Source organism: Gouania willdenowi, chromosome 24 (genome assembly GCF_900634775.1).
Source record: "Gouania willdenowi chromosome 24, fGouWil2.1, whole genome shotgun sequence".
Taxonomy (NCBI): Eukaryota; Metazoa; Chordata; class Actinopteri; order Blenniiformes; family Gobiesocidae; genus Gouania; species Gouania willdenowi.
The window spans coordinates 25,385,120-25,398,018 of NC_041066.1; the positions used below are offsets into that span (position 1 = coordinate 25,385,120).

General features: G+C 38.9%; 2 protein-coding genes across 2 annotated transcripts; both read left to right on the plus strand.

Annotated features, from left to right (window-relative positions):
* Nucleotides 1–1,953: 1,953 nt before the first annotated feature.
* LOC114457844 (alpha-1,6-mannosyl-glycoprotein 2-beta-N-acetylglucosaminyltransferase) lies at nucleotides 1,954–4,245 on the plus strand. Its single transcript, XM_028439958.1, has 2 exons — nucleotides 1,954–2,007; nucleotides 2,383–4,245. Exon 2 carries the CDS (start codon nucleotides 2,501–2,503, stop codon nucleotides 3,761–3,763), a length of 1,263 nt encoding a protein of 420 aa, XP_028295759.1. The 5' UTR covers nucleotides 1,954–2,007; nucleotides 2,383–2,500; the 3' UTR covers nucleotides 3,764–4,245.
* A 1,809-nt stretch (nucleotides 4,246–6,054) lies between these two features.
* Nucleotides 6,055–12,521, plus strand: brox (BRO1 domain and CAAX motif containing). Its single transcript, XM_028439960.1, has 11 exons — nucleotides 6,055–6,213; nucleotides 6,588–6,689; nucleotides 7,027–7,133; nucleotides 7,771–7,867; nucleotides 8,030–8,125; nucleotides 9,345–9,417; nucleotides 9,585–9,690; nucleotides 10,483–10,572; nucleotides 10,656–10,741; nucleotides 10,826–10,907; nucleotides 12,333–12,521. Exons 2-11 carry the CDS (start codon nucleotides 6,589–6,591, stop codon nucleotides 12,485–12,487), a joined length of 993 nt encoding a protein of 330 aa, XP_028295761.1. The 5' UTR covers nucleotides 6,055–6,213; nucleotide 6,588; the 3' UTR covers nucleotides 12,488–12,521.
* Nucleotides 12,522–12,899: the final 378 nt, after the last annotated feature.

The following is a 12,899-nucleotide window of genomic DNA, read 5'->3' on the forward strand; positions in this document are numbered from 1 at the left end:
ACATCTACAATGTTAGAAAGAAAACTACCGTTATCACAAAAACAAAAAAATAAAACCATAAATCAGCACAACTTTAGTAATGATGTGAACACGTCTGTGGTGTGTGATGTCACTAACGTGTTTCAGAGAAAAGTGTTAAGGTTTATTAAAGTGTTCAGGTGGGCGGAGCCAGGTAGAAACCCAGGGTTTCTTTGATAAAACCTGTCAGTGACCAGGTTTAGTTCATGGACAATGTTGCCATGGTGACATACTCAGAGAAGATCATACCTCAGTTCATGGAATACCCCTATGGTGATGATCACATCAAGATAAAATATTAAAAAGTATTATTACTCATAATAAAACAATGTGAAGGGCAAAAGGTTCCTGATTTATTCAACTTTGTAACATACAAGACAAAAGGCAGAAACAAACACAATGGTTCCTGTATGAGGAGCAGTCATTCTGTTATTTGATTAAAGTTACACTTGAGTTTATCCATAAAGTCCATCCTAGAATATGATGATGTAAACTTATTAACTCTTCCTGGAAACAATAGCTCCACTATTATTACACCCCATTAGTGGGCGTGACTTATTTCAAACTCAAACCCCCAGACACAAATTAACACTTAGTGTAACAACATCACACACACACAACCCCGACTCCTTCATATCCTTTTCTAAAAACACTCCTCACACACTGATACTGGGACTATTGCACCATCAGGCTTGGAAACTGACATCAGAATTTAAAGGAATTTGAAGGGGAGGAGTCTGTGAACACATTCAGATATAAACACATAGATGGGTTGAAAAAGTCATTTTACTTTGTAACACACACACACACACACACACACACACACACACACACAAAGATAGAGTAAACTACATCCAGCTGAAACATGTCTGTAAATAAAATGTCGTTTATGAAAACATGAAAACATGTCGTGTGTGTGTGTGTGTGTGTGTGTGTGTGTGTGTGTAGAGGTCACATGGAGATGGTGTGAAGTAAGTGAAAGCAGATGACATTCCACTGTGTGTGTGTGTGTATTCCTTTGCCTCTGTGTGTGTGTGTGGAGCAAACGTCCAGACAACGTACGAAAAAGACGTTGTATAAACTTTCATTCTGTCAAAGACGCCATTACGTCATTTTAACGTTGTTTTAACGTCGGTCTGCTCAGTGTGAGAGAACATACTGTACTTTCCCACTGTGCAGTAAACACAACGTACCCAGGAATCATATGTATGAGAAGAAGCGTACATTAGACACATCTATTTATAATATGTACATTAAAGTACATTTTTCTGCTGCTCTGTGGGAAAATTCATTCTCGCGGACTTTGGTAAAACTTTGTAATTTTTTGGGACTGACGTCAGAACAGAAGTGACGTCACAGGCTACGATTGGGGACAGTCAGTAGGAGGTGGACTGCTGCCATCTAGTGGCATCATTAAAAAACATTCAATATCTGATATATGAGCCCAAATACAATATATATATATATATATATATATATATATATATATATATATATATATATTTGTTATAATTAAGAAACGTAAAATGGAAAAAAAATCAAAAATTAATGAAATAAATACAGTTAAAAATACTAAATAGTTGGGGTTTTTTAAAATTTATTTTGATTACACGCAGCTAGTTTAGAATATTGCTAAATTTGACCAAATGTTTCTTTATAGCAATGGATTAATAGTTGGATTGATGATGGTCAGAAACCCCTGGAATATTCGCGTCCAAACAGGAGAGTAACTTCCTCTAGTTTATTATTATTATTATTATTATTATTATTATTATTATTATTATTATTATTATTATTATTATTATTATTATTATGCAGTAACATGACTTCCTCCTCTTTGGTCTCATGTTTCACAGCTCGGGGAGGGGTGGGGGCGGGGTCTCGCCGCGCGCTGAGCAGTGATTGGCTGATCGGGACACGTCAGCACTGATGAACATATGACTGTTGCTTCCTGTTGAGAAGAACACACGACTCTGCTCCTCCTGTTGGGTGAGTTTAACACACTTTAATAGAGTTTATTACACTTTAATAGAGTTTATTACACTTTAATAGAGTTTATTACACTTTAATAGAGTTTATTACACTTTAATAGAGTTTATTACACTTTAATAGAGTTTATTACACTTTAATAGAGTTTATTACACTTTAATAGAGTTTATTACACTTTAATAGAGTTTAACACACTTTAATAGAGTTTATTACACTTTAATAGAGTTTATTACACTTTAATAGAGTTTAACACACTTTAATAGAGTTTATTACACTTTAATAGAGTTTATTACACTTTAATAGAGTTTATTACACTTTAATAGCGGTAAAGGCCGTGATGTGGAGAACAAACTCTAACTTTTAAACTTCCTGAAAGGCTCGAGCTGTCAATCACCGCGGGAAGGAACGGGACCGCTCGAGCTCGTTAGGATGAGGACACGCGCACTGAGCGGAAGTGTTTGAAGTCTCCAGGACCAGGACCAGGACCAGGACCATGAGGTTCAGGCTGCTCAGGAGGAACTTTGTTCTTCTTCTGGTAGTTTCCTTCATCGTGGGAACCCTGCTGCTCTCCACGCGCGTGTTTTTAGTGTCTCGCGGTGACGTAGGAGAAGGGGGCGGGGCTCTGGTGGAGCAGGTAAACCCTGGTAACGTTCAGGGTTCTGTAAAGTTCAGTTTTGGCTCCGTGGCCCAGCTCAGCCAGTCTGTGTTTGCCTCCAACTATCACCAACACGTGCTGAATGCTGAGATGTTCCCTGGAGACCCAGAGCTGGTTCTGGTGGTCCAGGTCCACAACAGGCCCGCATACCTCAGGTTGCTGATCAGGTCCCTGGAGAAGGCAGCAGAGGTCCAGCGCTTCCTGCTGATCTTCAGCCATGACTACGTCACAGAGGAGATGAACTCTGTGGTCCAGGGGATCAGGTTCTGTAAGGTTCTACAGATCTACTTCCCGTTCAGCACTCAGCTGTTTCCCAGTTCATTTCCTGGACCGGATCCACGTGACTGCCCCCGGGACGCGTCCAAGGACGAGGCCGTGAGAACAGGATGTGTGAACGCAGCGTACCCGGACTCCTACGGACACTACCGGGAGGCCCAGGTCACGCAGACCAAACACCACTGGTGGTGGAAGCTGCACTTTGTGTTTGAACGGGTGGGGGCCCTGCAGGGCTATGGGGGGCCCCTGGTCCTCCTGGAGGAGGACAACTACATCCTCCCAGACTTCTTCCACTTTTATAAAACCATGGTGGCCTTCAGGGAGAAGAGCTGCCCTGACTGTGACCTGCTGGCTCTGGGGAATCACAGAGGCCCCACCCACTTTTCCACATCCACCAACCAGGTGTCGACCAGCAGTTGGATGTCCACCAAACACAACCTGGGCTTGGCCGTGTCCAGAGAGCTTTACTACAAACTGATGAGCTGCAGCAACGCCTTCTGCACATACGACGACTACAACTGGGACTGGACCCTGCAGCACCTGTCGGGGACCTGCATCCCTAAGGTTCTAAAGGTTCTGGGGGCCGAGGGGACCCGGGTGCTCCACACGGGGGACTGTGGGCTCCATCAGAAGAATGACTGCAGGCCAGAGCTGGCCTCTCAGAAGGTAGAGGAGGAGCTGGAAAAGGTCAAGGATGGGTTGTTCCCCTCGGTTCTGGTTCTCCACTCTGAGGAACCCCCCGAACACAAAGCACACATAAAGAACGGGGGGTGGGGGGACGTCAGGGACCACGTTCTGTGTAACAACTACGCCAAACGCCTTTAAACGCCATTTTTCCACCTGTAAACCAGTGCATCTTTAACTTTTATGAGTGTTTCCACTTTGAACAAAGGTGAACTTTAACCCCCCCCCCCCCCAAATAATCCTGACAAATTACATATTTCCATATTTAGTTCAGGGGTCAAATATGGACCAGTTTGATCTCAAGAGGACCACATATTTTTTGTTGGAAAGTACTTTCAATATTTTTGTTCTCTAGTTTACACTTCTACGTATCAATAAAATACTAAATATGTAAAAAACCAATAATATTCTATCTCATATCAGTCCTAACAGGATTGTCACTTTAAATTTCCTAGATTTTGTGTCAATTTCATACTATGCAGTAATGTGATAAATTTGTTGAATTTTGAGTTTTTTTTAACAGATTAACACTAAAAATGACAGAGTTGAGTTTTATTTACACAATGATTTAGGTTTTCTCTGTCATTTTTACTTCCTCCAGCAGGGCAAATTGGATGCTCCAAAGGGCCAGATTTGGCCCCTGGGCCATGAGTTTGACACACGTAACGTCAATGTTTGATGAATAAATTAAAACTCAAAAACTAAATTAAACTAATCACGTGCAATAAAAACTAAAAGTTAATGAGTCAAAAATACAGGAAATAAACAGTGTTTACAATCTGTGACAAAAACGGAACATTTTACATCATTATCTTTACATTTAGTTCCTGCTCCATATATCAATCATTTAATGCTGTTTTTATTTCTTCTACATTATAAGTTCTCATTACTTCTTTCTTTGTGTGTAGGCGGTTTGGGCGGGGTGCGCCCCACACTTTGAGAAGCACTGGCGTAAACTCAGACACACCATCAGCTGGAAATTCATGTTCAAAAACAATAAGAACAGTTTGAAATTGTGTTTTTTACGTTTGTCTGACGCCATCTTTGTTTTTCTTCTTTTCACCAAAGTTGCACTTGTGCCAAAGCGTGTTTTTCTTTCTGTCGCCACAAGCTGTGACATGTGGTTTCATTCCACCTGACGTGTGTTTTCATTAACACATGAGGGAGTTCCCTACACACTAAACCTGCCCCTGTTGCATTGTGGGTACGACTTTTACATAAAGATGAAAATATGCTTTGATTGTAAATGTAAAAGTACGACAGGGACGATGTGGTTTGTTTCTTCTTTTTGCCACGTTATGAGTATTTTTCACTGTTGCAACATCACAGACTGTGTGGTCTGTAAACTGGGGAGGGGGGTGGGGTGTATATTAGCTCCTCTGATTGGCTAGAAAAGTGGCTTTTGGAACCTGGAGTTTGCAACATTAATGACTTTTTTTTTTCTCTATATTTGCACCTTTTGCTTTTATGTTTAAATTCAAGTTAAATCTAAATGAAAGCACATTTTTTTCCTCTTTCTAAAAAAGATGATTTGTAAGAAATGTTTTGTTTTGAAGTAAACCAAATGTGCCTTTTTGTAAAACATTGTTTATGCTGTTGTTGAAATGTCTTTTAATTGCGTAAAATTCAGGGAAATTTATAAAATCCAAAAGTTTGACTTAATGCTTTAAACCAATCTCTGGTTTAAGCAGATGTTCATACAGATGTGCCTTCATGGGAATTTTTTTTTTTGAATAATCTTGTTTTTGATGCTGATAATCAACCTTAACTTTGGAGCGTGATGAATGTGACGATGGATGTTTGGGACTCAGGTTCTATACCTTCACCTACTTTGTGTTTTATGTTCTGATCACTTGAAGTAGCTGTTCCTGGTTCATTCTAAATGATTTCTAAGAACAGTCACATGATTTTTTTTATTTATTTTTTGATTACATTTAATAATAAATCACATTTTGCATTCTGGATTTGTCCTTTTTCCTGAAGTTTTAAAGAGAATTATTGGTAATGCTTTGGTAAAATTAGAAAACAGTTGTAATGGCTCAGGAGAATAAAAATAAAAAAAACACTTCTTTTCAATGTGAGGATGTGAATATTTTCTGTTTCTTAGTTAGAAATCTTACTTCCCACGTGAGAAAAATCACCAAAGTTAACATAAAAATCCAGTTCATCCCAGATTACATCAGCTGTGAAATCAGGCCAATCCTCCTCTAAAGTTCAATATTCAGAAAATTCACAACAAATCAATCACATGTTCTACTGATTTGTAACATTTACCTAAGTGTAGCCCCAACACTGAAGAAACTTTACTACATTTAAACCTATAGTAAATTATGAAGTCCATCACTGTGTTTTGATCAGAAAGTCAGAAGAATCCAGTTAGAATATGGAAATTAGCCGTAGTGAAGGATAAAGGCCAGTTGGTGGCGGTAGTGTCATAAGGGTGCACTGTATGAAAAGCTCGTCGAAGAAGAAAAAAAGCGGATGACGTAAGCGCTAGCTCTCATTGGTCAGTTTCACGTCTCTGTTTATTTCCGGAAACTGTTTTCAGTGTCACAACCATCAAGCTAACGTCTTATATTCAGCTGCTGGAGGTAAATAATGATTATATACGATACTTTTTAAGCATCACGTCTCATTTTCTATGCGCTAGCTAAAGCTGTATGTGTTATAGTGTGAAGAAACAGTTCCTTTAGAGCTTCAGTCACACTGTTAGCCGTTAGCTGTTAGCTCTCGATAGCAAACGTAATGTATATTTTGTTCATGTGATTAAAAAAAAACAATATTTGTGCTTGGTAGCAGAAAATGTACAAGTTAGATATTAATGTTTTAGTATGCATTTAGCTCCTGGAGTGACGTTCAAGTGCGAGATAGCTCGGGAGGGTGATGTAAGCTAATGTTTGCTAATGGGAAATAACAGTGTTAAGATGAGACTTCCGGACGTGTGTGTGTGTGCGCGTGTGTGTAGGATGGCTCACTGGTTCCACAGAAACCCTCTAAAGGCCACAGCTCCAGTGTCCTTTAACTTCTACGGAGTGGCTGGAAGTCCTGCTGCAAATAAGATCTGCAAGTAAGTCTGATCCCCATCAGCTCCATTAGACAGTGGCTCTGGCACCAGAGGATCATAGAGATTGGATTTAGAGAAAAATACAAATTCCTATTATTTTATTTAAATTGTCAATATTTATTTTTTTTTTATTATAAATTGAAACAAAGATCAGATTTTTTCTAACATTCCCACATGCAATTATGTACCAATGAAAATAACTACTAACTATGGACTAACACCACGGCCCTCTGTGCAAACTTGATGTTTGTAAATGTCTTACTTCTCTAATGACCTTTAAATGCTAGTTGTTGGTTCTCAGCCTCACATGATGAATCCATTGTTTTCTCTCTGTGTTCAGTGACCTGAGGATGAGCAGGTCTCGACTCCTGGAGATGTTCACAGATTCCACCTGTACCCCAGAGATCATGAAGAATGCCACCGATGTTTACTTCGCCCTCCTCCAAGGTAGCGTTATTATCATATTCAGCCACTGTCAGCACATGTTCATTTAATATTTAATATCAAATGATATAAAATCACACATTTCACTATATTATTCCTCCTAAACCCTGATTTCATTTTATTTTCTCTGTAAAGGAGAAGTCAGATGTGTTTATTTGTTGTTTACGGTATGTTTTTATTATTATATACTTTTTTAATGAAATAGAAATGTGAACCAAATGAGTATCTTTAAATAATCCAGATATCCTGTTAATCAATATTCACTTTAAATCATTACTGTAGAAACAAAAAGAGCTGCAAAAATGAAAATGTTAGAGGTGCTTTTCCTTGTTTGTAAGTTTAAAATGTGTGTTTATTGTTTCATTGCAATAATAAAACGTGCATAGCTTTTGTAAAAAATAAATAAATAAAAGATATATAGCGTAGATCTTTGATAGCGTGTGCAGACAAGGTAAAAATAAATAAAATAAAAAGATCAATTGTGTTGTTGTTTTTTATTTATTTCATTTATTCTGAATAAAATAAACTGTTTTTCTTGATGTTTTTCTCCTAACATTGTGTACGTGTATGTTTTCTGTATTTATTTCCTTTGCTCTAACCAGCTGCTTCTCTTTTACAAACACTGGCTACAAATGTTTAGGCTTCATTGTTTCTTTGGATGGAACTACACAGGACAACAAGATGAGGTTCATTCAGAACTTTAAATGGACGGACACTTTACTGGGAAACACCCCGAGGTAAAACCCTGAACTTGGCAGTGGGTCAAAATGCAAAGCACAGAAAAGTACCATATTAGTCTGTTATGTATAAATGAACATGTTTATTGATGTTTGCTTCCAGTCGACCAATCCCAGTGTCTGTCTGTACAATAATGAACCTAATCCAGTGTCTGTCTGCAGTGCCCAGCAGGATGCAGTGTTTGAGCTGGTCTCCATGGCCTTCAACGTGGCCATCTGGTACACCAAGTATGCCTCCAGACTAGCAGGGAAGGAGAAGTAGGTGCTTTTTCTGGGAGAATCAATGCATTCATTTATTTTTCTCACAATGTGGAGTTTAAGGAACTTTAAAGTTCTTGTGGCACTGTCAAACATGATAGTTTTATCAAAAAATACAGTGTCCAACCATCATTTTAATATATGGCACACATTGCTAAATGTTTGTAGTGAAAAATTCTCACCAGGAGATTTTCACCACGTGTGGGGAGCGCTTGGTGCACATGCCCTCTAAAACACTACTTTCAGAATTTGTGACGTAAAGCTAAAGTTTTTAATTTTTGTTCCAGCCCCAACTCATGAATTGAATATTTTTCTCTTGTTTTATTGAGTTGATTGTTTTTGTTTAGATTATGAAACACACTGTTTATATTGGACGGAGATTATGGGTTACAAAGAGGAGGATGCACTCAGGCAACATCAGGGGCAGCTAAGTGACTGTAGGGGTCCTCAGGCGAAGGCAGGGCATCCAAGCAGATTGCCTGTATTAGACTATAACTGCTCCCAAAGTTGTTTCCTGTTTGACAGATAAAAGCCACGTCCAGTTGATGATAACCAGAATTTTATTCTTCAGTTTCTCCCAGAACAGTTTGGTTTCCCACCATGAAAAACTCAAGCAGAAAACCTCATAAATATATAAAAACATAAACCAACATTAAACATCTTCTTATATTACCGTCTCCTAGTCCATAGTTCAGTGAACTCTTCTGAGCCCCAGTCAACACACGTGCACGTGCTAATCACCACACACAGTCAATAGAACAGTCAAAAAATTAAAGACAGTGGATTCTACAACTTAAATGACCAATAATACAAAGAAAATAAATATACTTCATGGCTGATATATGTGTTTCTTGGTTATTCAGAATAAAAAGAGTTACAACAACCTGTGCACGCCTGGAAGTCCCTATGAGTCCAAGTGTGCAACAATTATTATGATGGTATCGATTTAAAAAAAAAAAAGGAGAAATCACAGCATTGGGGCTGGGCTAGAGTGAACCATGGTGCTGATGTCAGCCTGTGGAATCAGCTTCTGTTTTTTACGTATCTGTGACTTGACTTCCCCCTACATCACACCATCACATGATTCATAATGGCACTTAATCATGATGAATTCTGACTATGCAGTGTGAATATTTGATGTCATTTCCAAAATAAACCCAGGTTGTTTCAGCTTACCAGGAGGACTTTGAATCACTGCTGATGGTTGTTTTTGTTTCAGTGTAACCGAGGCTGAGGCTAAAGATGTTCACCGAAGTTTAAAGGTCGCTGCGGGAATTTTCAAAAACCTGAAGGTAAAAACTAGGAAGTTCAGGCAATTTTTCTACATCTTTTCTTTTTTAAATTAAGCTTTGACATTTAGTGTCCTATCGTATGTCCGTAGTTCAGTACATTTCAAATGTTACATGTTCCAGTTTTAAATGGTCTTTCTTGTGTTATAAACCTGTTTGTTCTGCATCAGGAGGTCCACATCCCACGCCTCATCACCCCGGCTGAGAAGGGCAAAGACTTGGAGACCAGAGTGTTGGACACTTACCTTGTCCAGTGTCAAGCTGAAGCACAGGAAGGTAACGCTCTGCTTCTTTTAAAGCCAAAAAGTTGGTTTCCAACAGTTTGTCCTCCACATGTTGCTGTGTTTAGCATGTGTCCATTGTTCTATGAATCTGTGATAACCACATTTATTTATTCATCTGAATAATATCCACTGTTATCCAGGAACGTTTATTATTATTATTATAATCATCTTAAAGATGGAAATCCTGGTTTTAATCACTAATAAAATGGTTCAGTGACCAAAAACGGTGGAAAAGGAGGTGAAATGGGATTTTAAAAACCATAGAAAATGGTTAAAAGTTGTAAATTAGAGTGGATAAAAACAGACAGAAAAAGTGGTAAAAAGGTTCAAAGTGTCAATATTGGAACAATTAGTTTAAACTGTAAATAATGGGCATGACAAATGGTGAATGTCGTTAAACTGGCAAAAATAATCATGAAATCTGGTGAAAACAGGTTAAAAGTGACAATAATGGGTCAACATATGTGACATTAGGTGGAAAAGTGGTAGAAAGGGTTTATAAGTGCTGAACATGTCTGGAAAGTGGAAAAATGTGTAGAAAAGTCATTAAAATGTGATGTAGAAGTGTCAGAAATGGGAGAAATGTAGCAAAAATATGGCAAGAAAAAGTGATGAAAATAGGTTTAAATATGGTATTAAAAACCTGTTTTGAAAAAGGGTAAAAAATGTATTCTTAGTTTGTTGAAGGCATCTGCCCCCCTCCCAGTATTTCTTGACCCCAAATAGGGTCCTGACCCCAAGGTTGAGAAAGCCCTGATGTAGTGTGTGTGCCTGTGTCTTAAAGTGACCATAGCCCGAGCCATTGAACTGAAACACAACGCGGCGCTCATTGCAGCTCTGGCCTTTGAGACGGCTAACTTCTATCAGAAAGCTGGTCAGTGTTTGTCTAGTTAACTATTCAGAATGAAGTGCTTCCTGTTGGGTAAAGCCTCACTGTGTCCCTGCCCCTTCCCTCAGACCACACGTTGAACACCTTAGAGCCTGAGTGCAGCACGAAGTGGAGGAAGTACCTGCAGCTGAAGCAGCACTTCTACATGGCTTATGTACGTATGTACCACATGATACGACGTGATACGACCACCGGCTGCAGCTGGGCCTGTTTTCTCACACTGTGCTGTGTTCTGTAGGCGTACTGCTACCATGGACAGACTCTACTGGCCAGTGACAAGTGTGGGGAGGCCATCAGGTCCCTGCAGGAGGCCGAGAAACGTACGTAGCACATTAGCTGTTGTTATTATGATGGAAACGTGTGACATTTCTATTTAAAATATGTGATGAGCTCAAGATGTTTCAGCAAATATTCCACACACTTTGGTCTGAAATAATTCAGATTTTTTTAACCATTGGTCTCTTAATTATTCAATATAAACACTGTAAATGTTTAGTTTGATCTGATCAATACTTTACAGATATGGATAATGTAGTGAGGGGGTGTGCCCTTATTTATCGTCCATTTTCATCTTCCAATATGTCTGTAACTCCATCACATAGAAAGGTAAATATGGTATAGTAATAAGCTCCACCCACTCTCTCAGAATATAGAAATAGATCTGCTATACATCCTATCTGGTGGACATGTCAGCTCCTCTAAATAGTCACAAAGTCAGTGTGTGTTTGGGTCTGGAACATGTTTGGGTCTGGAACATGTTTGGGTCTTCAGTAAACTACTTAGCATATGTCTCAGCTCCCTGTCATGTGATCAGCTTAGAGCTATGAACATAGACTGTTTACATCACTAACTTTTAACTACATTCATTGCTCCATCACTGCATGTGGGAATGTTAGAAAAAATCTGATCTGTTTTAATTTATAGCATAAAGGTTAATTTTTCTATGGATTTGAAACTATTTTTATTTATGTGACTTTTTCATTTTTATTTTGGACCCAAACTTTGAGTTATTTCACCACTGGTAATTATTTTTAATCCTTTATATGAGCTTATTGTAGCTTAGCTCTGTGTCTGATAATCATTTATTATTTATTAGTTTTTCACTAGTGACATGAAAAACATAAAAACCTCTGCATCAGATACACATTTATTTTTGAAAACATATTTAGTATGAACACATTTGTCATGTTTTATATTTTGAGGGTGATTATGGACAGAAAACACATACCCCCCTCACTTATTCACCCCTGTGTGTGTTACTGTGTGTGTTACTGTGTGTGTGTTACTGTGTGTGTTACTGTGTGTGTGTTACTGTGTGTGTGTTACTGTGTGTGTGTGTGTGTGTGTGTGTGTGTGTGTGTTACTGTGTGTGTGTGTGTTACTGTGTGTGTGTGTGTTACTGTGTGTGTGTTACTGTGTGTGTGTTACTGTGTGTGTGTGTGTGTTACTGTGTGTGTGTTACTGTGTGTGTGTTACTGTGTGTGTGTGTGTTACTGTGTGTGTGTGTGTTACTGTGTGTGTGTGTGTGTGTGTGTTACTGTGTGTGTGTGTGTTACTGTGTGTGTGTGTGTTACTGTGTGTGTGTTACTGTGTGTGTGTGTGTTACTGTGTGTGTGTGTGTTACTGTGTGTGTGTGTGTTACTGTGTGTGTGTGTGTTACTGTGTGTGTGTGTGTTACTGTGTGTGTGTGTTACTGTGTGTGTGTTACTGTGTGTGTTACTGTGTGTTACTGTGTGTGTGTGTAGTGTATGCCAGTGCTGAAGCTCTGTGTAAAGACTACCGTCAGACTAAAGGTCCAGGAACTACAGCCAAACCCTCGGAGCAGCTGTTCTTCCTCAAACTTGGCGGCCTCATTAAAAACACTCTGGAGAAATGCCAGCGAGAAAACGGCTTCATGTGAGTGAGTCAGAGAGGACCAACACACACACACACACACACACACACACACACACACACCCGCACACACACACACACACACACACACACACACACACACACACACACACACACACACACACTTTATATCAGCCTGAGAAACACTCGTCACATTTACATCCTGTAGGTTTACTCCCAGTTCTGTTTAAAGGTATTTTTTTTAATTTTAGTTCATTACACATTTCTAATTCCCTGTCCAGCTTTAATCTTTGTTTATAATGAGCTATAACAGTAATTAACTATAAACAGAGGATGTTATAACCAGTGTTTAATGTGTAAATCATCAGATGCTGGAACACAGACCACATGTTGTTCAGGCACTAAAGACAGAGACTTAAATGTCATGAAATACCTTTTATAAAGCAGCCTTTGCTAAC